Raw genomic sequence first — 27996 nt, forward strand, 5'->3', positions numbered from 1 at the left:
GACTCACCCAGTTTAAATGTAACTTGCCTTTGTAGTACAGTAGCTACTTTTTAGCCCACTCAGAATTTCAATTATGTCTTTCCTTGGTAAAAGCTCATGTAAAGTACCTCACTTATGTCCTTTGCCTATAGGAATACATTTATTTGTTGGCCTTTATTGGCAATTCTCTCACTGCTGCCACAGAATTTTATTCTGTTTGCATGTCCACAGAATATTTTGGAGACTCTTTAATGCTTTGTGCCATTCTTTCCTCGTGTTCTCTATTTGCCCCTATAATTTTCTTCTTCATTCCTCTTTAGTGTTTCCTGTAACCGACCTTGTTCTCATGTGTTAATCGTTAGACTTCTGTGGAAGACTACGTGCTCTGCCTGGGTACTCGCAGCAGCCACGTCATTCTCGCCGCTGACTCAGGTCGCCCCTCGCCATTCTGCGCCTGCGCAGAACGCGGCGTCTCCCCCCTCGGCGCATGCGCCCCTGTCGTCCCTGCCGGTGTGCGCTGCCTTGTCTTTCGGTGGGGAGGTTGCCGTCTGCCGGGCTCTGCAGTCGGTCTGTTCACTTGAGTGGTAGGTACGTCCTCTGATGCAGCGCTGCCTTACCTCTGGAGTGACCGGCGCTTGAAACAAGCAGAAATGGCTATCTGCTTTCCTGGTGCGCGGGGAAGGCGCTCCGACTCTGAAGCTTGTGATTTGGTTTTTTTTGAAAGGCCAGGACCATGATAAGACGGAGACAACGTGTGTGAAACACTTTACCTGGTTACTAATTCCCATGTTCTCTTGATCGGTACCCAGTCCATTGAAGAGAAGGGGAGCTAAAAGCACTGACTATAAATTTTAGAGTAGAGACCGGCCCAGTGAGGTTGATAGTATGGCGGCTAGTGAATGACCTTTCTGAAGAGAAGTTGGGACCTTGGCAGCTATAGCAGTTTTCGTAATCAAGGGGGTTTGTAACATTGTGTATTTATAAATCTTATTGAATTTGTGGGAATGAATCCTTACGTTCAAGCTTGACGATTTTAAATGTTTTACTTTATTCTTTGTTCTTTTTCAACCCCTGTAAAGCTTTGAAGATCACGTGTGAAAGTTAAGCTATTCTAGCATGGAATGAATATGTAGCTCCCAGATTTCTAGGATTAGTATGTCACTTACAATACCAGAGGTCGAAATTTGTTCTTTTTTTAAAAAACAAAACGCTTACTATGTAAATTTAACACTTCATTTTTTTGCACTTCAGTGAAAAATACTGTGCTATTTTATTATAATTGGAGAACTTGCTTGGGTCATAGAGATAATACGGAACAGGCCGTTTCGTTCACCAGATCCACCCCTTTAATTTTGAATGAATTCCATTTTTATGCTCATATTCTCACCAATCACAGGCTATTGCACATACATACACACTGACAATTTACTAAATCAATTCCCTCAGTCAATCTACTAATATACATGTCTTTAGAATGTGGGAGGAAACTGGGGTGCCTGAGAAATCCCATGCAGTCAGAGAGAATGTGCAGACTCCGGGTAACTGAATGTCAGGATTGAACCTGGTCTCCAGTGCTGTGAGGTAATACTGGGCTGCCCCATAGTATGTGATTAATGACAATGATTTCTCACTGATAATATTTCAATTGGAACTTATTCTTGGTATAATAAGATGGCTTTCTGGGTAGTGTTACTGAATAGGACCTTAACTGCGTGTGGTGGAGAAAAGAATCTTCCAGATTACTTCAATGTGAAATTCTGAAGTTGTGAATCTGAGCAGAAGTAAAAAGAGTTCCACATGTTCTCACGATGTTTCTGGGTTATTTAACAATAGAGAACATTAGAAAGTGAAGCCTCCATTCTGTTTTATTTGCAATGTTAGAATATTCTTTATTCTAAAATCCTGCATTGATTAAGTAAGAAAGATAATGGTTTGCTGGCTTGTTGCCAGTATCAAATCATTATTTATGGATATATTAATGTATTAGTTTTGTGTATTTGTATCTTTATGTTCTGCTGTAAAACTGGATTAGTAAGCCATTGCAGAGCTGTTTGAATTATTTATAGTTTTATTTATATGTGGCGTACTTATGCCATTTCACAACTAGTTTTTATATCCATTAGAATACTATCACCCTGAATTACCATTATTGTATTATATCTATATTGATAGAGATAGTAGTGCGATCACTTGAATCGAATAAGATGCTTTTCCAAGGGGTTGTCTGTTGGGGTTGCTGGACCCTGTAGAGTCTGATCTGTGATCCATATATTCTTGTGCACTGTGGACAAGAGTAAGTGGTGGCTGTGGTTAGTGGTTGGGTCTTTTGGTTATTCATTCTGTCCTTTCGCAGCTGCTGCATGGTCTCTGTGGCATTGCAGAGGTTGCTCTCATGTGGCACAGATTCCTCCAGGTGCATCTTTTGCATGTAATGTCTTTTCAGTTTTTCGATGTAATGTTGAATTTCTTCAGGCTGATTTTGCTGTTATCTTTGAAGCATTTCCTTTGCCCACCAGGGGCTCGCTGACCTTCCTTCAACTGGGAGCAAAGGATCTGTTTATGGAGACCTGATTTAGGCACCCGAATAACATGACTTATCCATTGTTGTTGCTTTATTATGGTGGAGATGTTGTTCATATTGGCCTCCTCCAGTATGCTGGTATTAGTGAGTCTGTTCTTCCAGCTGATCCTCAAAATCTGCCATAAGGTTCTTTGGTATTCCAGGTCTTTCAGGTGTCTACTGTAAGTGGTCCATGACTCAGCTCTATACAGTATTGTAGGAAGTATGACTGTTCTATAAACCAAAAGCTTTGTTTGGACCTATAGGTTGCAGTCTTCGACTCTGTTCTTAATCTTGCATACATAGATGGTGGTTGATTTCTGAGTCAATGTCTGCTTTTGAAGAGAGAATGCTACCAAGGTAGGAAAAGTGGTCTACATTGTCAACTTTTATGGAGGGCTGGATAAAGACTGGGTAATGACTGATATAGGACTAGTGTCCTTTTTATATTTTATATGCTTTAGCAAAGTCATTCATGATGCACTGGAGGTTTTCAGAGTGTGCTGCAATGGTGTAGTCATCCATGTACTGAAGCTCCATGTTAGTGGTGGTGCTGACCTTGTTCTTGACCATTTAAGGCTGTAAAGCCTGTTGCCCATTCTATGCACAGTTGGGATTCGTTGTGGCATATCTTGGCCAATACAGTGAAGGATGACAGCAATAAAGATGGCAAATCGGGTGGGTGGATTGAATCCTGTCTTGACAGTGAGGGGTTCAAATTCAGTGCCTCTATTGCTGAGTGTTGTAGCTGACATGCTATCCTGCAGTGGCCGCAGTATTTGTAGGTACTTGTCAGGGCAGCCATATCTTGATAGCATATTCCAGAAAGCTGGATGGTCTAATGTATCAAATGCCTGTGAAATCCAACTACAAAGGTTGCCTTTGTTCACGTCAATTTTCCTGTAATTGGCGTGCTGTGAAATCATCTCTGTGATACCAGTAGCTGGGTGGAAACCACACGTATTCAGGAAGTACTTCATATAGTAGAAGGACTCGATTGACAAGGGTGAATACAAGTACTTTGCCTGTTGTTGCCAAGAGGGAGGTGCTTCTGTAATTGCCACAATCTTGTCTCCCTTCTTAACTATGGTCACTATTAGAGCATCCTTGAGCTCTGAGGGCAGTTGTTTCTTTTCCCAGACCTTCAGGAGCAAGGCACGTAGGTATTGCAGGAGTGCTGATATGACCTCTTTATGGATTTCTGCTGGGGTAGTTGTGATCAAGAATATTTCAAGCTGTGCCTAACCATATTGCAGTGAGTAAATTGGCCAGTTTAAGATGAAGCCAATCATGTTTGTATGGATCTAGAATTCATATATAAAACAACTAGTGAGAACAGCAATTTTTCTTCAGTACTTGACTGAAAATCTAAAATTATATTCTCAATCTGCTATACAGGTTTATTGTGATAACAATTTCGGGTTAAAAAGAGAATGGAAATTTAACAGTACATAAGCAATTAAAGTTTTTTGGAGAAACATTGTTGACTTTCCTCTCTGAAACTGCTTTTCTTTCTGCTTTCACGTCAATAAAAAGTCGGTAGTTTGCTTTCTGGCCTGTATCGAATCAACCTACAAGCTGGTGTGTAGAAGTGTCGACAAATATATCTACTGTTGAGGAAGAATCAAACCGTGGTTTAATGTCTCATCGGCGAGATGGGATCACTATGATTGCATCAGGATGTTTGCTGATACGCAAGTATCTGGAATGAAAGAATGAAGTTACTAATCTGAAGGATAATTAAGGGGTTTATGTGGTAGAAAGCAAGGCTATCAATTAGTGGTAGATTAATTTTTTGAATTAATGTAATTGATTACATGTTGTGTTGCTATGATGTACAATTCTTTCAATTAAGGAAACTTAAGAGCATGGACAAAATGAGCGAAACCTGTTATTGCATAAATGAGAACTCCATTGAGATGAACATTTGGCAAATATCACAAAAACGTGACTGCTATAATATATTCAATGCTTTAGAGCACAGTATCAAATGAAATGATAAAACTGATGGAAAATTTTAAAAAATCATAAATTCTACTCCATTGTTTTATTGGTGTAAGTTTAACACTAAAGTTGTACCACTTTAGCAAAACGTGTCTAGTTGCTGATAGAAAGGAACTGAGAGTAATTAGCAACAAAATACCTGCAACTTGGCTAAGACATCTTCTAGTCTTTTGGATTAATGCAAGAGGAATGCAAAATGAGTTTCCATGAGGGTATAAAGGTTTGAATGAAGGGAAAACTGAGTATGCCATCTTCTTTAATACATGTCATGGCTATTTGTAAATTAAGCAAGAATAAAAGTAAAACAAATCATAAGGAGTAAAATTAGAAACTGGGGAATAGAAACAAATAATAAATGGCTTTTTACACAGCTGATCAATGTAAATCCCCTGACAGACAAACCAGTTTGTAAATCCAGATACCCAAATTTGCATTTTGTCGTCATTCATTTTTCAAAGTTATTAATCAAACTGAGAATAAATTTGGGAAACATTACGGTAATTCCAATATCTCTGGGGAGGATCACTCTTTTATGCTGGACAGTGACATTTATAATTGTCATGGATGAATAAATTAATTGATTTGGTTAGTTTACTGTTGAGAGAATTGCCTAGAACTGGAATTATTACATGCTTGTGCTTAGGGTGTGTCAGGTTACAATGTAGTTGTAATATTTCTGTCAAATATTTTGACTTTTTTTATTTGGTAAGAGAAACATCATGAGTGAGATTGCTTGCTTAGAAGACCACTAGTTCATAAGTCCATTGTGGAAAGCTTTGTACTTGTTAATATTTCTATCTTGTTCTGTTTATGCTAATGTGGCATGCTTTTACAACCAGTTTGAATTTTAGAAGCCTCTTGGAGAATTCCTAAAATGAATATTCAGACAACTGTCAGTTCTGGATTGTGAGAGTGTCAGATGTCATAGGCATAATTACTAAAGTTGTATGCAGCGATAGATGATGGATCATAGGGAGCAAATAGGTTGTTAATGGAGTGTCCATGTAAGATGTGACTGTGATTGGATGAAGGCAAACCAACAGTTAGAATCCTATGCAAGGATGAAATCTTATTTTGAGATGCGTTCGAAAGAGCTTATAGTGCTTTTGGGGGAGGTGGTGTGGGAAGGGAATTCACTGAGGATGAGAATGTGAATGAGGTTTTGGGCTGACTAGTGGTTTTGGACATAGGGAAGATGATTTGGAGAATTTCAGCTGAAAAGTATGAATGATAATTAGGACTAGGGACTATGCAAGTTATGTGGAGAGTAAAGAAAATGCTTTTGAATGTATGTGTGGACTGAAGATGATTAAAACTTTTCAATTAAACTAATTCACTGACCTATAGATTCCTTTAATGCTATGAAGATTGAATTCCTGTATCAGCCTGGTAGTATTGGCCACATCCCAGGCCTGGACTGAAAACTAGTTAAAATTTGGTTATTAAACTAACTTTGGTTCTTAAAATGTAGTTAACATTTTGTAAATCTGGCATTAATTAATAGTTTTAATGGAGCAAACTGCTTCTGGAATTCAAATTAAAAGAAAAGTTACAGTTACAAGTTTGACTTTTCTGTATGGTCATTTGCTGAAGTTCAGTTTTTCTGTTTTGCCTTAAGTTCTTTAAATTGAATATTTCTTTAAATCTAAATCTAAGCCAGCATTCCAACTCTGCTTCATCCCCTTCCCTGATTAATATCATAGGGGTAGGGTGGTCATTATTGATCAGGAAGTTATCTGACCAGCTACTTAAAAGTAGTATGGAAACCATAATTTCATCTTCAATTTGGACATGATCTCCATTGCTTTGTCTCCGGGTCTGAATCCTGGAATGTCCTCCACACACCTTGGAATGCCTTTAACCTATTAACTGTAATGTTTCAAAAAGCTGAGATACTATCAATTCTAGGGTAACTGGGAAAGAACAGTACATAGCCAGCATTTGTCCCATGAATGACTTAAAAATATATGTGAGTACACATACTTTTTTATTTGGGATCATGTTTTTATAAAATAAAGGGCTTTTAAAAGTGTACGTACTTTCATGGGTTAAATTTCAATTTTCTTGTATAAAATGGTGTTTCAAATATTGCAGCAAATTTCATGTTCATAGAGATGAGAATTAAAGGCTTAACTGAAACTGACACATTTAATTTGGCCTCCACTTTAAAAAAAAATTAGCCCACAGGGTGGGGCTGTAACTGATTTGCAGAAACAGGCATTATGGTAGTTAGCTATGAGATGGCAAGAATGAGCAACAAGTGCTGGCCAAGTCAGTTACACCAATTTGTTTTTTTTAAAATCTCCTTTCTGCTGAGACAAAAATAGAATGTTATGGAAATAATGATCTTTTTGTGGGGTTTAACTTAATGAGATTTGCTTTATTTTATGATTTGAAAGAATTTATTACATGTTGATTCAGTTTGGAAATTCTTTTCTCTGTTGTAATCAGTTTAAAGCTATAATGGAATTGTGACTAATTACTTTGCAGCAGCATGCAAAATTATTACTTCTGCATGCTTCCATTTAATAATGGATGTGCTCCTGCAAATACCTTTGGAGAGACCTTTGCCTATGGTGGTGGCATCCGTCGGTCTCGAGAGACCATGGATCTGCGCCTGGAGTTTCCAGGGCGCAGGCCTGGGCAGGGTTGTTTGGGAGACCGGCAGTTGCCCAAGCTGCAGGCCTTCCCCTCTCCACACCACCGATGTTGTCCAAGGGAAGGGCACTAGGACCGGCACTGGCACCGGTGACGTTGCAGAGCAATGTGTTGTTAAGTGCCTTGCTCAAGGACACAAACGTGCTGCCTCAGCTGAGGCTCGAACCAGTGACCTTCAGGTTACTAGTCTGATGCCTTGCCCACTAGGCCACGCGCCAACACATAACTTTGCCTATAACTTCAAAAGAATTATGACTTCCCTTGTAAAATTTGTTTTGCAGCTACAGTACAGTGCAAATACATTAAAATACAATATAAATTGTGCAAAAACAAAGGCTAGCAAAGTAGTGTTCTTGGATTCGAGGACTGTTCATAAATCAGATGGTGGAGGTGAACAAGCTATCTCTGAATCATTGAGAGTGAGTCTTTGGGCTTCTGTACTTCCACAATGGTAGTAATGAGAAGAAGGCACGTTTCAATTAGTGCTGCAGCCTTGCAGCTTTTGCTGATATCTTCAATGGTGGGAATGGTTGTGCCTGTGATGGAGCTGGCTGAGTCTATGATCATTTGCAGCCTCGTGTGATCTCGTGCCTTTGAGACTTCGTATCAGATTAATTTACAAGTGTCTTTGGTGACTTACCAAATCTGAAAATAGAATCGCTGTGAGCTCTCCATGATTACATCAATGTACTGGGCCCAGGATAGATCCTCTGAGATGTTGATACCCAGGAATTTGTACCTTCTCACCTTTTCCACTGCTGACCCTCAATGAGGAGTATCGTGAGTTCTCCTGACTTCTTCCTAAAGTCTGCAGTCAATTCCTTCAAGATGAAGTTGAGGTTATTGTGAAAGTACTATCAACCAATCTGTATAACTAAGTCATCTTGTCGCCACCTGAGATTCTACCAACAACATAAACATGAGATTCTACAAATGCCGGAAATCCAGAGAGAAACACAAAATGCTTGAGAAACTCAGATCAGACAGCGTCTATAGAAAGGAATAAAGAGTCGAGAACTAATGAAGGACTGACTTAAGTTTGCTGTTGTCGAGGTGTTCCAAAGCAGAGTAAAGAACGGCAACTTAATCTCCCACCCTAACTCAATTTAAGACAATTCACTTTTTTATTCTTTTCTATAGAATGATTGGACTACATTTTAGCTTTTCAGAATTGCAGCATATGCCCTTGAACTGCCTATGTTTTATAATACAAAAGAATAACCCCATGACAGCCCTTTCCTTAGTTATTGATCCTTTAGTTTCCATTTTATTTCTTAAGTCCTTGCAATATAGCCCAACTTGTCCAGTTAAAACTGTTTCATCAAATATTCACTTGGAATTATTGGCAAGAGTTCTGAGCTTAATGGCACCTGGCAATATTTTTATGGTTTTTCAGTGGACAGATTGCAAAGTCTTTGGTGAAAATGGATAAAATAAATCATTAATGTGATTTATTATTTACATTAACCATAAACAGTAATCATGGTAATATGGAATGATTGTTACTATTTACAAATGCTATTAAAATTTATAACACATCTGCTGGTCAACCATGGGAACACTCACAGGATACTTGGTCATCTTACAAATAAAAATACTTGCTGTTTAAAACATAGACTGAAGTCTTAGGGTTACCATTTTTTAACGGTTAAAGTTAAGAGTTTTATTTATTCTGGAAATAGGTAGTTGAGGCATTGATTTAATGATGAAGGAAATTGCTCAACTGAGGTTGATGACTAATTGTAAATGATGGTTGTTTGTAAGTTAACAGCAATTTGAAATTCTGGTCAGAGAAATGGACATAAGACAGTTGTAACTAAGTTGAGCATTGCTTCTTTTCCAGAGTGTTCCTCCAGATAAAATGGCAGTTCCACCAGCTTATGCAGATCTTGGAAAAGCAGCCAGAGATGTTTTCACCAAAGGATATGGTAAGAAATTCAAAATTGCAGTTTTTTGTCAGAGAATAGAAACTGCCACTGTGGGCATAGTTTGCCTGTGGACTATTGTGGATACATGGAAAGACGGAGTCTATTATTAAGGATGAGGTTTTGGGATACTTGGAGGCAAATGATAAAATGGGCCAAAGTCAGCATAGTTTTCTGAAGGGGAAATCTTGCCTGACAAATTGGGTGGCATGGTAGTGGTTAGCACAACACTTTACAGTACAGGGACATCCAGGTTCAATTCCCATTGCTGCTTGTAAGGAGTTTGTACGTTCTCCCTGTGACTGCATGGGTTTCCTCCAGGTGCTTTGGTCTCCTCCCACAGTCCAAAGATGTACGGGTTGGTAGGTTAATTGGTCATTGTAAATTGTCCCATGATTGGGCTAGGATTAAATCAGGGGTTGCTGGGAGGTGTGGCTCAAAGGGCCAGAAGTGCCTGTTCTGGACTGTATCTCAATAAATAAATCTGTTGGAATTTTTTGAGGAAATAATAGGCAGGATGGACATAGTAGTTTATTTGGATTTTTAGAAGATCTTTGACAAGGTACAGCACATGAGGCTGCTTATCAAATAGAGCCTGTGGTTATCACAGGGAAGATACTAGGATGGATCGTAGATTGGCTGGCTTGCAGGAGCCAAAAATGGGAATAAAGGGCACTTTTCTGGTTGGCTGCCTGTGACTAGTGGTGTGGCACAGGAGCTGGTGTTGAGACACTTCTTTTCACATTGAGTGTCAATGATTTGCACAAAGAACTTGATGGCTTTGTGGCCAAGTTTGTGTGTGTGTGATATGAGGGTAAGTGGAGGGGCAGGTAGTGTTGAGGATATGGGGTGAATGCAGAAGAACTTGGATTGGGGGAATGGGTAAATAAGTGGTAGATGGAATATGATAGGGAGGTGTATGCTCATACATTTTGGCACAAGGAATAAAGACAGACTTTATAAATGGGCAGAAAACTGAAAAAACAGAGGTGCAGAGGAACTTGGCAGTCCTCGTGCAGGGTTCCCTAAAGGTCAATTTGCAGTTTGAGTCGGTGGTATGGAACACAAATCCATTGTTAGCATTCATTTTGAGAGGACTACCGTAGGTTACAAAAGTAAGGATGTAATACTGAGGCTTTATAAGGCATTGGTCAGACCACATGGAGTACTGAGAGCAGTTTAGGGCCCCTTATCTAAGAAAATATCTGCGGGCATTGGCGAGGGTTCAGAAGAGTTCACAAGAATGATCCCAGAATTGGAAGAGTTAACACAGGAGCATTTGATAGCTTAGTGTACTTGCTGGAATTTAGAAAAATTGTGGGGGGGGGGGTGGGTGGGATCTCATTGCAACCTATCGAATAAAGTGGATGTGGAAGGATGTTTCTTATAATGAGGGAGTGTAGGATCAGAGGGCATTGCCTCAGAATTGAGGGACATCATTTAGAATAGACATGAGGAAAAATTTCTTTAGCCAGAGAGTGGTGAATCTATGGAATTCATTGCCACAGATGGGCTGTTCAGACCAAGTCATTGGGTATATTTAAGATGGATATTGATAGGTTCTTGATTAGTTGGGGTGTCAAAAATTATGGGGAGAGGGCAGGAGAATGGGGTTGAGAGGGATAATAAATTAGCCATGATGGAATGGTGAAGCAGACTTGATGGCTGAATAGCCTAATTCTGCTCCTGTGTCTTGTTGTCTTATTATAGTGGAAAATAGGTGTTTACTATTTATCATTGCTGAATTTTCAGCAGCATAGCCAGACACCATTTTTATTAGCTTGGTAGCATTTTTCAGACTTTTTGACAAGGATTGGTCAGAAGGTCACTTAATGTGATAAATAGATTTTTGCCGTGAAGTTAAATTTCTTTAAACATTGTGCTTGGGAAGGGGGGAAGGGAGAATCCTGTATATATTTTGTGACGACGTTGCAAGATTCAGACTTTAGTTAATGTTTGTGTGATTAAATTAATTACATATGCCTTGACAGTCAATAAATGTATTTATGTTGGTGATTAAGTAAAATTTTACATCAGACTGCATTTTAAACCTAACTTTGATCTTTTGGTAGGATTCGGTTTAGTAAAGCTGGACTTAAAAACAAAATCGGAAAATGGACTGGTAAGTGCTGTTATAAGAAGGGTCACTGGAGTTGCTTCCTAATGCTATGTCGATATCCTTTAACATTTCAGTTGTATATGTAGATTGTAGTTCGAGATCTGTTTGAAACAGTGCATTTTTTCACTTGCATAATGTAGGTACTTAGGCATGATGTTGGCCACAGAAGAGAGTAAAAAATATTTTCCACTGTTTCTGAGTCATCCACCTTTAATTATTTTGTTTAGGAAATAGAAGGATTATTGGAGATAGAGACAGATGTTGCCTCTCTTTCCATATGACAGCAATTTCCCTTTACTGCAATGCCGGATATTGAAATATACATCTACATTCGTGCTAAATTTAGTTTATAATCTGGAACTTTAAAAAAAAAAATACTGGTTTTATTAATGTTGACCATGACTGCTATTAAACTTGTATCTAATTCAATCTACCATTCTTCGTTACACTAGACTTAATGTGCAGACTCACAGCGATGCTTGCTTCAGTTAGCAGGAAAAGTTTAAAAGTGAATGGACCACTGGTTTCGGATATGGCAAAGTTGCTGTCTGCGCATTTGACCTGATAAAGTACTGCTTGTAAGCATCTGTGGATTAGTTTCTAAATTGGGAGATTTCCCACATGAACTAATAAAGAACAGCCTGTATTCATTGTATTCACATGGTACTTTATGGACAACATTGCCAGACCCTATTACAATATCTGTGTACATCTTTAACCCAGTGGTAGGACATAGTTGTGGGAGGTGACATTTTAATTGAGGCAGGAAAGCATCCTAGATAGTCTCACTGAAATATCTTGGCATCTGGATAGAAGTAGACACGGAAAACTCTTCTGTCCTCTCTCAGATGATAGATCAGTACTCTGAATGTAACACACAATGTATTCAAGTAAGGGACCTCTACTGTTCATCCTCATTTGTTCACCACCACCGAATGGATTGGCCAAATCCTGGGTCTGCTCTAGGTAATGATTGAACAGTCTAAATCTACCTTGTCCTTGCCACCACACCTATTATAGATACATCTCTCTGTGATAGTAGTGGCAAAAATGACAAAATGAGTTTAAACTAGTGTGGCTGAGGATGGGAGCTTTTGCAGCGGGCAACAGGTAGTAGGGTTGTACATAAAAAAAGATATGTCAGATACGATTGAAAGGAAGAACAGCAAAGGACAAGCAAATAAACGTGGTGGGTCTGATGGGCCAAAATGTATTTATTACAACGCTAGGAATGGGTAAGGCAGATGAGCTTGGAACCTGGATCAGTACGTAGATTTGGGATATTGTTGCTGAACCAGAGAAATGGATATGGGAGAAACAAAACTTAACTGCTTAACGTTCCTAGATTTGTGTTTTAGATGTGATAGTGAGGGAGGTAAGATGAGGAGGGGTTGTGCTACTGATAAGGGAGAATGTCACAACAGTGCTCAGACGGCATACTTGAGGGCTCATCTACAGAGACTGTTTGGGTGGAGATCATAAATAGGGTAATGACAATTACGGGATTATACTATAGGCCTTGGAATGGCCACTGAGTAGTGGGGATGCACATATGCAGGCATTTATGCAAAGGTATGGAAACAACATTGTCATAATGGTGGACTTTAACTTTTCCCTTATTGATTGAAACTTCCTTAATGGAAGATGCTTAGATAGGGCAGGTTTTCTTCAGTGAATTCATGAAGGATTCTTGAAACAGATGAAGTGTTTAACTAGAGTAGAGAACATATTGGACCTACTTCTGGGAAATGAGTCAAGTTACAGACCTGATGGAGAGTGAACATTTTGGGAGTAGTGACCTCAGCTCATTGTTTTAAGGTGGTTATAGGAAAGAGAATTAGAACGTACTAAATGGGGGAGGGGGCAATTACCACAGAAGCAGCTGTTGTCAGACAACTCCAAGTTGGACGTGGGAGTTTAAATAGCAACTGATCAGAGTTCAGGATCAGCATATTTTGGTAAGGACTAAGTTCTAGAATGGTAAGGTAAGGAAAACTTGGATGAGGTTCTAAATTTAGTCAGGAAGGAAAAAGAAGCATGCAGTACTGTGTAAAAGTTTTAAGCACTTTAAATTTTTAATGAGTTAGGTGTTTATTTTTTGTCTTCTGCCTTAGCATGTCAGTAGAAAAGAGCAAATTTTAGATTTCCAAACAATTAAATGCTACAGAGAATTCTTTGCTTTGTTAAAGAAACAAAGTAATAGTCCTTAAATAAAAACCTTATTACTTTGTAGGTATATAGCCCAGTGCATCTTTATACAAAGATACCAAACAGGTGCTAATGAGCAATAACATAATGAGTTGAATGAACTAAACTGATTAACTGAAACAGAAATGGGTGTAGAAGGAATCAAACTGGGTAAAGGACAACCAAACTAAAAGGCAAGGATGTGGCAGATGACAGTTTAACCTTCATATAATCAAATCTTACACTAGGGAAAGAGTGAGCATAGCAACAAGACACAAGGTGGTCATCCTGCATCAGCAAGGTTTCTCCCAGGCAGAAATTTTGCAGCAGGAGTTTCACTATGCGCTGTCCAAGCTCTTCTGAAGAAGCACAAAGAAATGGACAAAGTTGAGGACCAGAAATGCAGTGGTTGGCCACAGAAACTGAGTGCAGCAGTTTCTTCTGCACCTTCTAAATTGGAAGAAGTCCACACTGTTGTCAGCTCTGAACTCTCAAAAGCTACCAGAACCCAAATATACCCCTCTGTAATCTGGAGAAGAAGTCTTGTCAGAAGTGGTCTTCATGGAAGAGTTGCTGTCAAAAAGCTATTCCTCCAAAGTGGAAACAAAGCCAGGAGATTAACCAATGCACAATAAACACAAGGACTGGGGTGCTGAACAATGGCAGCAAGTGCTCTAGACAGCCGAGTCAAATTTTTTAATTTTTGGCTCAAAGAAGATGCATCTTGTCCGTAGAAGAGTGTACTACTTAGATGAGTGTCTGCAGCCAACAGTGAGGTTCCCTGCAGGTTTGGGGCTGCATTTCTGCAAATGGGGTTGGTAATCTGGTCAGAGTTAATAGAGTCCTTAATGTTGTGAAGTACAAACAGGTTCTTGCCAATCATGTAATACTGTCAGGGAGGCATCTTTATTCTGCAGCAGGGCAATGACCCTAAACACATGGCCAAGGTCATAAAGAACTTTCTTCAGTGAAAAGAAGAACAATAAAGTTCTGCAACAGATGGAATGGCCTTACCGAGCCATGATCTCGACATCATCAAAACTGTCTGGGGTCATCATTGAAACTGGAGAGACAGGAGCTGCGACAGTGAAGGTCTGCAGAAGAACTGTGACAAGTTCTCCAAGATGCTTGGAATAACCTATCAGCCGATTTTCTTATAAAACTGCATGATAGTGTACCTAAGAGAATTGATACAGTTTTTAAGGCAAAGGGTCATAACACCAAATATGCGTTGCTTTTTTTTTTACTGTTTTGCTGCTCTTTATAGAAACTTTTCATTATTTTTGAAGCATCCATCCCTTGCAGAACTTTTTTTATGTGCTTAAGACTTTTACTAAGTACTGTATATAAGCTTTATGAAGGTAAAGTCAGCCTGAGCCCTTGTGGAATGATAGCAGGAAAGTTGTCAAGCAGGCAATTAGGAAGGCCAGAAGAAGTCATGGAATGTCTTTGGTGAACAGGACCAAGGATAATCCCAGGGCATTTTATGCTTAAGGAAAAAGAGGCTAACTAAGGAAAGAGTAGGTCCACTGAAGGTTAAAGGAGAGAATTTGTGATTGGAGTCAAAGCGAGTGGCTGAAGTGCTATGTGAGTACTTTGCATTGGTATTTACTAAGAAGGATTTGGAGGATAGTGAAGGCAGAGTGGAATATGCTGATGTGCTAGGACATTTTGATGTTGAGGAGTTAGCACTGGGGCTCCTGAAAAACATTAAGGTTAATGTCCCCAGGGCCTGAAGGTAAATATCCCAGAATACTGAAAGAAGCAAATGAGATTGCTGCAGCTTTGTCAAAGATCTTTTGTGGCCTTACTAGTGTAACAGATAGGCCCTGGAGGACCAGAGAGTACTAATCTTGTGCCTTTGTTCAAAAAGGGAAATAGGAAAATCTAGGTAATTATAGGCTAGTTAGCCTCACATCAGTGTTAGAGATGGTATTGGAGAGGAAACTGAGGGATAGGATGTATGGTTTGATTAGAAGATAAAACAGGGGTGGAAGGCTGTATTGTGGCTGTATATCTGTGATCAGTGGTATTCTGCAAGGATTGGTGCTAGGACCTCTCATTTGTGATATAAGTAATCAATATCAATAATGAAAATGTAGATATGTGGTTTATCAACTTTACAAATGTCACTTGGATTGGAGAGGTTATAGACAGTTGCAGGATTATAGAAAGGATACAGCAGGATATAGATTAGTTGTAGATGTGGACAGAGAAGTGGCAGATGGAGTTTAATCAGGCAAGTGTGAGGTATTGCACTTTGAGAGGTTAAATACAAGGAAAAAGTATATAGTTATTGGTAGGTCCCCTAATAACATTGAGGTACAGTGGGATCTAGGGGTCCAGGTTCATAATTCACTGAAAGTGGTAGTGCAAGTAGGTAAGGTACTAAAGAAGGCTTCAGGAATGTTTGCTTTAATTGGTGGAGTGTTGAGTAGAAGAGGGGGAAGCTATGCTGCAGCTGTATAAAACTTTTGTTAGACCACACTTAGAGTAATGTGTACAGTTCAGGTCATCCCATTATAGGAAGGATGTTGAGATTGTGGGACTGGTGCAGACGTAGTTTACTGGGATGCTGCCTGGTTAAAGGGTATGAACTATAAGGAAAGATTGGGCAAATATAAATCAATCTGCTGAGAGTATCACAGGCTGAATGGAGACCTGAGAGATTTCTAAAATTGAGGGGTATAGATAGGATGGACAGTCAGAATCTGTTCTCCAGAGCAGAAATATCAAATGCCAGATGATCTACTTTTCCAGTTAGAGGGGGAGAAATTTGATGGTGATGTGAGAGGAAAGTTTTTAAAAAAAATACAGAGTGGTAGGTGCCTGGAATTAGTTATCTGGGATACTTGTGGAATCAGGCTGCTTGGAATTTAAGAGGATTTTAGTTAGACATATGAATATGAAGGGATCTGGATGACAAACAAGAGGACAACATTTAGTAAAAATTGACATCAAGCTGGGCACAAGATTGTGAGCTGAATTGTCTGTCTGGTGTTGTACTGTACTCTTCCATGACCACTGAACTCAAGACTATATCTATAGCCTTGGACCATGGGAGAAACTGTCCTTGACACCAAGGCAGGATTTGACTGAGTATGACCATAGTTAATTCTGGTAAAGTAGTGTTAAATGGGACAACAAGGGGTAAATATCCTGTATATTAGGGTTGTATATTGCAGAAAGCAAGATATTTGTGGTCGTGGAAGGTCAATCATCCAGACCCCAGAATTACTAAGATTGCTTAGAGCAGGGGTGTCAAACTCATTTTAGGTCATAGGCCGGATTGAGCAAAATGCAGCTTCATGCGGGCCGGATCAGTCGGACGCGTGCGAACGCAGCTTTTGTTGCCTCCGTTTTTTCAGCCTGCTCTCATGTGTCTTAGTCTCTGCTATAACTACAAAGTGTTTCACTTTACAAATTCCGTTTCTTATGAAGAAGACTGCTGAATAAACACTAAAAACCCTGAAAACCTGGTACCTGAATAAACTCAGCATTAGCCATATCATACGCCATAGGCGCTTCGATTACTGGGGCCAGCTTTAATAGTAATTAGATATTATCTCGCGGGCCAAAGATAATTCCACTGCGGGCCGGATTTGGCCCGCGGGCCTTGAGTTTGACAAATATGGCTTAGAGTAATGTTTTCAGCTTGTTCATAGTGAGCTGCCTACAAGGATTTTTTTTACTGGTATTTACACAATGTTCAATTTCATATGCCACAACTCTGAATAAAACATTTCATGCCTGCATTCAGCAACTCCTGGACAACATTTATGCTTATGCAAATAATATTCATGTCACAAATGTCCCAAGCAATGACCAGCTTCAGTATGAAAGAAGTCCGCCACTAATTTATGATATTCAGTGACATTACTTTTGCTATGTTTCCTCATTATCAACATTTACGGCACGGACTAGGAGGGCCGGAATGGCCTGTTTCCGTGCTGTGATTGTTATATGTTATATGGTTATATATTGAGAGATTACCATTGACCAGAAACTCAACTAGTCCAGCAAAAAAATACTATGGCTTCAGAGACTGGAGTCCTGCCTTGATTAATTTTTGTCTTGGTGCCCCAAAGACTTTCCACCATCTATGGGAGCATGGTGGAGTGCTTTCCACTTGCCTGGAGAAGTACCACTATAAGTTCAATCATTCATGACAAAGCATTATGCTTAATTGGCATTCCGTTAATGACATTAGCTCTATACTCAGTCCATTGCTGCATTGTACAATTAATAAAATTGTATGTTGCTAGCCAACTCTTAATAGCTTCTGCCAAACTCATAACCTTTATCACCAAGAACATAAGAGCAGTGGTTAAAAAGGTATTTTCAACATCATCTTCTCATTACCAATTATGCTGGCCTAGCCAGAAATATACACATCCAGAAAAAAGAATAAATAGAAAGAAAACAAAATCAGATTCAGGTTTGTCATGGACATATATGATGTGAGATGTTATTTTGCCACAGCAGTGTAGTGCAAAGAGAAAAATTGCTGTAAATTACAAAATAATACTAAAACAAAAGGAATAATGAGGTAGTGTTAATGGACCATTCTGAAATCTGCTGCACTGGAGGGAAGAAACTGTTCTTAAATTGTTGAGTGTGCGCCTTCAGGCTCCTGCTCCTCTTTTCCAAATGGTAATAATCAGAAGTGGGCATGTCCTGGATACTGAGGGTCTTTGGTGATGGGTGCTGCTTTGTTGATGCATCATCTCTTGAAGATGTCCTCGATCGTGATGTGTTCTGTGCCTGTGATGGAACTGGCTGAGTCCACAACTCTCTGTAGCCTTTTGCCTCCAGTTCTTCGAAGCCTTCACACTAGGCTCCTATGCAACCAGTCAGTATACTCTCCACCATACACTAAAGAAGTTTGCAAATCTCTTTGACATATCAAATCTCCTCAAATTCCTGTGGAAGTAGACCCACACAGATGTCGATGTCCAGGAACTTCAAGCTGCTCAGTATCAAAATTACACCACTGATATTTTAGTTTGGATAGTGTTAGTGAGAGATGTGACCCAAAATAGGTAGGATTTGATGTACAAATCAGCTATCATCTGACTAATTAGAAGCCTACAATTGTGGCTTACTTTTCCTAATTTCATATTTATGGAGTACTTGTGACAATTTTCTATTTTAAGGATCAGATATTTTGCAATTGTAAGTGTGTGTATTTCTGTTAAATGCTGCTTATTTTTTTTTCTATTTTTTGTATTTGCGTTGTTTGTTATCATCTACATTGGTTGAACGTCCAAGTTGGTGCAGTCTTTCATTGATTCTGTTAGTTTTTTTTAAATAGATTTATTAAGTATGTTCCAAAAGTATGTTAGGGTTGTATATGGTGACATGCATGTACTTTGATAATAAATTTACTTTGAACTTTGTCCTTGCGAAACTTCCTTCTTGTTCTTTATGAAATTTGAACAAAATTGCATGGAACACAATAGATAGGAGAAATAGGCCATTCAGCTGCTCAATTATGTTTGGTTTCAATTAATGTTTGGATAAATGTCCCTTTAACCATTGGCTGTCCAGTCTCTTGCCATTTAAAATTAAATTTCTACTGAAGTGAACAATCTTATACTTTAGAATGTTGCTTTCCATTTGCCATGTGTTTTCTATTCATTTCTTTATCTTCTTGTGACTTCTATGTACTGTATTTCCAGCAAATGCACAATCATACTTGCATATCATCAACTTTGCAAATGTTGCACTAGACCTCCTTTGCAAAATCATTGAATAGTTGGGCTCTAAGCACTGACTCTGCGGTGCTGCGCTAAAGACAAATGCCAACGTGAGAAGACATATCTATTTCCTTTACCTTCTATCAGTTAATCAACTCTCAATCATTCTACTGTATAAACCTCCATATATTCTAATTTTGTCTGAAGCTTCCTGAGTGGACTTTATTGAAATTCTTGTGAAAATATTGCAGGTTCTTGTCTCTTCACACATACTCTTATCATCAAATAATTATAATGGAATAATCAAAGGCTTTCCCTTTGTGAATTCATGCTAACTCTGCTGAATCATTTTCTGATTTTATTTTAGAATGGTCGCAATCAGATGAATAAAATTACGAGTTTATCATCATTATTACCGTTATGTGCTGTGTTGTATAACGTGGGTGATGATGATCTTCCATCTGTCTCTGTTGCCTTTAGGGAAGGTCCCCTTCTCACTGTTGTTCTTACTCTTTTCTCTTTCCGTGACCATGATTGCTTTTGGCAAATTTTTCTTCACAAGTGGTTTGCCATGCTGAGACTTGATAGGTGCTAGCTACCCATATGTTGTGTGTGTACTTGAGAAGTGCTAACAAGATGTTTGAGCCTCCTTTTGGGTGTACTCAGTGTCACATGAACCACAGTTTGGTGTTAATTTTTCATGCTATGCTGAGGTTTCAAGATAAAGATGTAAAGTTTGCTTTGTAAGTTCTGTAAATAATGCCTTGAGCTGCAGATTGGGCACTGCAGTTGCCTTTGGCTATCAAAGTTGGGTAAGGTAAAATGAACTTCTTTGTGTTGCTGTCTAAAAAGACTGGCTGCTTTTATGGGATGAACTTCAGACAATACTTCACTGTAATGACAAGACTACAGTCAGTCATTGCCTAAGCTCACACATCATTAAGATTTAATCAAAAATGCTAGTAGTTTTGATACATTAAGAATTTAATGAATGCAGTTTTCTTGCAGGCTAAATAACTTGTTTCTGATTGTAGGAATTCACAAGTGCGGGCTCTGCCAACATGGATACTTCCAAAGTTGCTGGCAGTCTGGAAACAAAATACAAATGGGTGGATTATGGACTGACATTCACAGAAAAATGGAACACAGATAATGTTTTGGGAACTGAAATTACTGTTGAAGATCAGGTAAATTAGTTCACAGAACAAGTATTATGTTTATTATATCTTTTACATGTAAAAATACAAACTGCACTTTTTTTTCTGTTTAGCTTCTGAAAGGACTCAAGATTGGAGTTGACTCTTCATTTGCACCCAATACAGGGTGAGTTTGAAAATATAAGTTGATATAAAGATCGAACATATTATTTTCAATCTAATTTCTATGAATCTGGAAACATTTGAAATTTTAAGTTTTCATTTCCAAACCTGCAGTACCTTGAGTATATACAGTACTGTACAAAAATCTTGGGCATATTTAAGGTACCTTAGAATTTTGTCCAATCCTATAGGTAGTTTCCAACTTCTCAGTTTGTATGATTGATACAGTCTAACTCACAAATCAAAGATAGATGAGTAACCTGTGATAATTTTTCTACCTTTACAAAACAGAATGGCTGAAATCTTGTAAATGAGTCACACATTGTGTCATTTTGTAATGCAGAATCGTGAGTTTGAAGGTGCTGATATGAGTATTTTATGTATTTTATGTCTCATTGGTAACTCAATCTGAACAGAAAACACCTTTATTTTGATTGTCATAATGATTAAAGAAGCTATGTTTTAAAATACAATGATGTTAGTTCCAGTTTTTTTTTTGCTGTATTCTTAAAATAGGAAGAAAAGTGCGAAAATTAAAACCGGTTACAAGAGGGAACACATCAATTTGGGAATTGATGTTGACTTCGATGTTGCTGGCCCAGCTATACGTGGAGCCTTTGTCTTTGGTTTTGATGGATGGTTAGCAGGATATCAGATGACCTTTGAAACTGCAAAATCCAGAGTCTCCCAGAGTAACTTTGCTGTGGGTTACAGGACAGATGACTTCCAGCTCCATACTAATGTGTAGGTGCACATCTTCTATTTTGTTGTAGAGATGTTTTGTCTAAATTTTGGTATGTATATTGTCTTTGAAGGAAATACATTTTGGATAATGACTTGCCAGGCATAATACAATTCTACTGATGCATGTAGTTTCTGATGTTTGAATTCGTAGGTATTGTTGGATAATTGATGTGAATAGTTGTTACCCTTAGTCATACATCATAGAAACACGCCCTTCAGCCATGATGAGAAACCATCAATTGCACCTATCTAAGCTAATCTCATTTACCCATATTAGATGCATATTCTTCAATGCCTTGGCAATTTCATGTCTGGACACTTAATATTCCTCTCCTTCCCCCCCCCCCAATGCACATTTCAATCACCCTGTGTGGAACAAATTCCACATTATTTCCCCTATAAATCAGCTATCTCTCACCTTAAACCTGTGCCCTTTAATTTTGGACTCACACCTCAACCCTCAGGAAAAAGACTGTCTCTCCTATCTATGTCCCTCTTAATTTTACAAACCTGAAGGTCACTCCTCAGGTTTCTATATTCTAGTAAGAATAAGTCTATTTACTTTTATTAAGTAAATGCTCTAATTTCAAGCTACGTCCTAGAAGACCTACGTCTCCTTCACCAATTCTATTGCTACCAAGTCTTTTCGTAGTGTGGCAACCAAAAATGTACACAGTCAGTACTTTGAGATAGTGATTACATTGTTACATGATTAGGATTGACTTTATGTTCCTTTTTCTGTGTAGCTGTGTTTTCAGCTGATGTCTTTTGATGAGTCAACCTCTTTAATTAAAGGTCCAAAATGTTTAATAAATGTTGAATAATCTGATGTAATTTATAATGGATGAGAGAGGTACTGAAGTATGGCTTGAGCCATAATTGAATGGGAGATGTGTTACATTGCTCAGGGGAGGTTCCAAATCAAGAAAGTGTATTTTGAACAAACTTATCAAAGTAAGATATAAAACAGTACAATATAGGAACATGATGGCAAACTGAATTAAGTCACATGATCTGTAGCCGTACTTACCTGTATGCTCGTGCATTTTAAAATATCATTTTAAGTATCAGGCTGCTTACACCATCATCTCCTGGCAGTGCATTCCTGGCACCTACCACATCAATTTCCTATCTCACCTTATAGCTGTGTCCTCTAGTATTTGACACTTCTGCTCTGGGGAAAAGGAATCCCTCTCATCTCTGCCTCTCATAATTTATTTATCTGTCATTACAGTGCAGAGTAGGCCCTTTGAGCCGTGCCTCCCCAAGAACCCCAGAAACCCTGATTAACCCTAAACACGGGACAATTTACAATGATGAATTAACCTATCTGGTTCATCTTTCGACTGTGGGGGGAAACCCATGCATTCTACTGGGAAGATGTACAGAGACTCATTACAGAACGGTGGTAAAATTGAACTCTGAACTTCTGAATACCCTGAGCTGTAATAGCGTCGGGCTAACTGGTACACTACCAGTGTAGACTTGCGCCAGTTTATTATTTTATAAACCCATATTGGTCTCCGCTTAGCCTCTAACGCTTCAAAGAAATTGACACAAGAAAATTAAGTACCCTGTGTTTCTGGCAACCAAACATAGCGGTTTGCAATGAAATTGGGTATCTGCATGATACTTTGTCAAGCCCACACTGACTTCACATAAGTATTGTCAAATTAAGTTGCTGCTGACAACATGATTGGTAGTAAAATGACATTAATGGTGGTTAGATCATTTTAATTTTATAATATACAATTTTGTGTTGTCTAATTTGGTAAAAAAATGTCTTTTTAGGTTATAATGCTGCAATATCATGTGAACTATACTTCACCAAAATTGTTTGTTCTGTACAACAGGAATGATGGTACTGAATTTGGTGGCTCCATTTATCAGAAAATCAGTGAAAATCTTGAAACTAGTGTCAATCTCGCTTGGACAGCTGGGAATAGCAATACCCGATTTGGAATTGCAGCAAAATACAAGATTGATGCTGATGCAACGTGCTCGGTTAGTATATAATTACTTAGTTTTTTTTAAATTGTCTAATTATATAATGCAGGTAAGAGGAAGCATGAATATACATGTTCCATAGTGTGTATCACACTGATTAAAAATAAAAACTGCATGAACAGTTGTAATTTCTGAGAGAATTGCTTTATAAGGAATTTATTTTCATTTTTTTCATCAGGTTAAAGTGAACAATTCAAGTCTCATTGGACTTGGATATTCTCAAATACTAAAACCAGGTGAGCTACATTTAGTCTTACATTAATGGTGTCTTGTGCAAATAAAAAGGTATCTGAGTATTGTAACAAAATATTGATGAAATAGAAGCATAGTTTACTTTTGTCTGAGATTTCCATTGTGGATTTATTTTGCTTCCCTCTTCTGAAGGGGATACCACAGAATGGGTATTCAACAAGTTTTAATATACCGCTATTGACATGCTTAATATGTCCTTCAGTATTTGTCCTTGTCAGGTTTACCCAAACTTATGTTAAGTTACCATTCATCAGTGTATATTGATGGTCGGTGATACCGATGCAGTTTTGTTACTCTGTTAACCAGCTGATATAATGAAACAATCAGAATGAATCTGATACTTCCCTGGGGCATTACCTGTGGCCATTTAAAACCTTTTTCATTGTTCACCTAATCTCCCCAAAATTTTTAAATTTTTGATTGATCAAATGAATGCTGCGAATAATTTTATTCCATACATCATATCCCCTTTATGCAGTCTACTTTAAAATGGTAGGATTAACAATTTATACTCTCTATACTGTACATGAACTGAAGACCTGAGATTACTTAAGTGCTAAAAGGGTGCAGACTAGCATCAACTCCATTCTAAATTGAACGTATACTTTTATGAATGTATTTGTATAGATGACCCAATAATAATCACAGCTTTTAATGTGAGGTATATGGACAGCATTATGTAACTGATCATTTTTTTTTCTCTCTTAGGTATTAAACTAAGCTTGTCAGCGCTGCTGGATGGCAAGAATATTAATGGTGGTGGTCATAAGCTTGGCCTTGGATTTGAATTTGAAGCATAAACCGAGAAATAGAAAGAACCTACAATCAGTAAATTTCCAAATATTTTCCACAGTAGCAATCCGAAGATCCTGTTTATATTTTTGTTGAGCCATTTGCCCAAACGTTGTTGTAAAATCAAATTATCTTCTTTGGAGATTGTCCTCTGAAGAATAGAATGCTTTTTCAAAATGTCATTATGACTATTTATTGTATCCCTTAGATATATGCAGTTCACTATTACATGTCTATTTTCCCTTCTTGGTAAAGACTGGTTGTATGTAGTGTAAAACAAAACACTGTATTATTGTTGGTTGAAATTGTGGTCCTTATCCTTGCACCTTCTGAAAAAGTTGATGCAACACAGCCATATGGAGAGATTTGTATGTTTTCAACAGATATTTGTGATGTTTGGGCTTAACAAAGTTAAAAATACACACAAAAGAAATTTAGTGTCCCGTCTTTTTGAAAACTTACCTGTTGTGCTGTTTGTTTAAAGTGTTGTCTTCCATGTTCTGGAGATAGCTAGGGAAATTAGTATCTGAATCCCAAATTGGACTATATTTAGTATTAGAAACCCAAATTGAAACATATTTAATATTGTGTGTGGCGGTATTGAAAGCTATAACAACACTAAAGAAGTTGTCATTTAGTACCTTAGAAAATGGTGAAGGGCCCATATACAGATGTAAGCTATACTAAATTACCATATACATGCCTTGAGAATCTGGAATCATTTATAATTATGGCCCAAAATTATTGAGGCCCGCAGAAGTGCTGCAGAATGGTTTCTTCTCAGCCTATCATAAATACTCATGGCCGGAATTAAGTAAGGAACCCCTGTTTGAGTGTATTTTGGGCATTCGCTTGGAGGAATGTGGGATAGGAAAATAACATTGGGAAGGAACTCATTACTAGGTTTGTATGATTGATAGATGCCTGTATTTCTGTGCCAGTCTATTTATTTTCCAGGGTCAGTACTGTTATCTTTAGTCTTCCATAGTGGGAAGCACTTACATCTAATTTAAAGGTATCTGTGTTGGAGTTTTAGACTAGCTGAGACTAAGCAAATTTCTAAAGTGGGGCATCTTGGGCTTGTTGCTTTTGAAGTAAGGTGCTACGTTTGGGTGGGTATTCGGTGCTTTTGTACATTTGTCATGACAAATTCTGTGTGAAGAATCAGCTGTATTGAATTTGAATAACCAAAGTGTTGAAGAATTGAAATTTTGACACCTGCTATCTCTTTAGGGTATTTTTTTTAAACAGAAGTTAGCATACACAGTTGTTCTCTTTATCTGAAGTTGGCTGTTCCTTTTATTTGAGTTGAAATATTTGCAGTGTTTGTAATGTGTGAAAGTAATTCAGCAAATATGAGAATGTGGTAAGGAATAATGAATTCAAAAATAAAAACAAAATGGTGGAAATTTTCAAGTCAGACAGCATCTGTGTAGAGAATCACATAACTTTTCAGGTTGATGACTGAATTAATTCACAAACAATTTAATTGAACCAGGTTGTTTAAACTAGGTACTTCCAACCAAATTAATATTTTTGTCCATCACAAGATATAATTATGCTCATCATTCTGATATAATTTTGTCACCACTCTCTGCTGCCCAGTTCTCGCCAAAATGAACAGCTTTTAATTTGCCTCTAGGTTCCTTCTGTAGCAGCTCTATGCTTAACTATGCAATAACTTTCATTTTATTACACTTGAATGGTGGAAAGAGTTGCATGTACCCAAGTAGCTTACATACTATGGTTGCTTAAACTATTTAAAAATAAAAACAAAAACTTTCTGCACAAGTTTAAACAGTTTTCTTTGGAATGGACAACCAGCATTCCAGGATTGCTTGTTTACAAGTTAGCTTTTTCAAAGTATTGTTTGTAAAAATGACACATGAAAATTCTTGTAAAATCTAGAATTGTGTACAGCTTTATTTGTAAACAATACAAATTACTACATTGTTTCCATTGTAATGTAAAAATTTGGAGATCTTGAGAAGCATTGGTTTTTTGTAAAATCTTATCATTTACCATTGGTAAAATTGTAATTTTCTGGCTCTGAATCTCAGTGGTGTTTAACCAATAGGTAAAGTAAAATTCATCTTAGTTCAAAGTGCTAAAGTATAAATGATGTGCCATTTAATGTTTTTCCAGTAAATGGTGACAGTTCCAGTTGAATATCTAATAATTGTTAATAATTTGGTTAATTGTAGCTCCTGCATTGTCTGAATTAATGGAATATCTCAGTTTCAGGTTCTACTATACAAGGTCACATATCCTGTCAATTGTGAATTTGCTAAGAATTTTAAATAATACTGTATATAAATTTAACATTATGCAGTTGTAGGAGATCTAATATATGGTCAAAAATTCTACAAAATACCCTGCAGGTACCATCAGTAACAAGGAGATTTTAACTCACATTTAACACTCACATTTATACTCAGCTTTAACACTACATAACCCATTAATATGCTGTCTGATCTGTTAAGTTTTTCAATGTTCTGTTTTTATTCTGAACTTTGTAATGTTATCCTAAAGTTGTTAAAAATAATGTGGGTATAAATGTGGAATTTATTTCAAAAAGGGAATTGATGTCATTTTTGAAAACTTGTGACCAGATTTTAAGAGATTTTAAACAACGAATTTATTCCTTTCACCATTTAGGCCTTTCAGAACTCAGGAACTTCTCTGGAAAGTTAATTATAGAACTTTTCTTGATCCTGAAATTTGGAAGTATAAATTCTTTAACTTGTATTAAAATAATCCTGTCTCTTTTGCTATACACAAGCACTGTGATTCGTGGCATGATGTATATGGTCCTTCCCCATGGAAAAAAATACATTCGCTTCATTGATCATAGTTTTGAGTATAAGTTTTTTTGCAATTGTAACTATCCATGACATCAGGAACTTTCTTGCCAAACCTGTTGGGTCAGAAATTTATCCTTCACTTAATATACTATTATTGGTTGGGGATTATATTTCAAAAATGTGATTCCATTGAGGTCAACAGAACCAAATTTTGAATTTAGAATACTATTTGCAGCTGATTGCATACTTAGTAGAAAAGGATGAATTTCTGCTCTTTTTGATTTTCTTTTCTTCAGAAAATGCTTTATCTTATTTCACCACCTTCTGATTTTTAAAAATGCTTAATATTATAAACAATGTAACCTTAGCCTCCATTCAATGGCATTTGATCTTGCTTTCATAGGCCCCATGCAACTTGTGCTTTGCCACAGTTTTTCTGTGTTTCTCTACACAAACGTGGTTAACCATTATTCAATGAATTGCATCTGTGTCACATTTTCAAGCCTGATTCGATCAAAAAATAGATGCAGCTTTTGATATAAAATTTCCCAGTACTGACTTGCTTTATTTCACTTCAAATTTTTGAAAGGATTAAGTAGTGAAGTATTACAGTACCATGCTATTCATGCTTGTGCTTTCTGTACGAGATCTGTGGTTCTACTTTACAATATCTGGAATAGTGGCTCCACAGTCAGTATTAGTTGTTTCCACTCGTTCCTGCTATTTTAGTTATCAACTGATTTTAAAGCAACATTAGTTATATTCTGCAAAATGTAGCTGAGTTATCAGCTTTTAATACACCATGTGTTTCATTCTCAATGTCATCCTGGCTCAGGTCTAATGCAAAAAAAGAACTAAAAGTTGCTAAGGGAGTACATCTTTGTTACAGTTTTTGATGCACAACACTAACACATTGAAACCCAATAAATTTTCTTTTGTGTGCAAAC

General features: G+C 37.6%; 1 protein-coding gene across 2 annotated transcripts; it reads left to right on the forward strand.

The window, feature by feature from the left end:
• The first annotated feature begins 449 nt into the window (after positions 1-449).
• Positions 450-27995, forward strand: vdac1 (voltage-dependent anion channel 1). 2 transcript variants are annotated; one of them, XM_073067154.1, is made up of 9 exons: positions 450-567; positions 9045-9129; positions 11199-11248; positions 20166-20318; positions 20402-20454; positions 20967-21194; positions 23048-23198; positions 23380-23437; positions 24162-27995. In XM_073067154.1, the coding sequence occupies exons 2-9, from the start codon at positions 9063-9065 to the stop codon at positions 24251-24253; spliced, it is 852 nt and encodes a 283-aa protein (XP_072923255.1). In that variant the 5' UTR covers positions 450-567; positions 9045-9062; the 3' UTR covers positions 24254-27995. The 2 variants fall into 2 exon arrangements, with proteins under 2 accessions (XP_072923255.1, XP_072923254.1); XM_073067153.1 differs by having other exon boundaries at positions 450-563.
• The last annotated feature ends 1 nt before the right edge of the window (position 27996 follows it).

The sequence above is a fragment of the Hemitrygon akajei genome, chromosome 15, assembly GCF_048418815.1.
Source record: "Hemitrygon akajei chromosome 15, sHemAka1.3, whole genome shotgun sequence".
Lineage (NCBI taxonomy): Eukaryota > Metazoa > Chordata > Chondrichthyes > Myliobatiformes > Dasyatidae > Hemitrygon > Hemitrygon akajei.

Bases quoted from the DNA above. Each gene is read 5' to 3' on its own strand.
- vdac1 (XM_073067154.1), top strand. From the start codon at position 9,063: ATGGCAGTTCCACCAGCTTATGCAGATCTTGGAAAAGCAGCCAGAGAT. The intron at 11,249-20,165 runs GTAAGTGCTGTT...TTCTGATTGTAG, and splicing joins CAAAATCGGAAAATGGACTG to GAATTCACAAGTGCGGGCTC. The intron at 23,438-24,161 runs GTGAGCTACATT...TTTCTCTCTTAG, and splicing joins TTCTCAAATACTAAAACCAG to GTATTAAACTAAGCTTGTCA.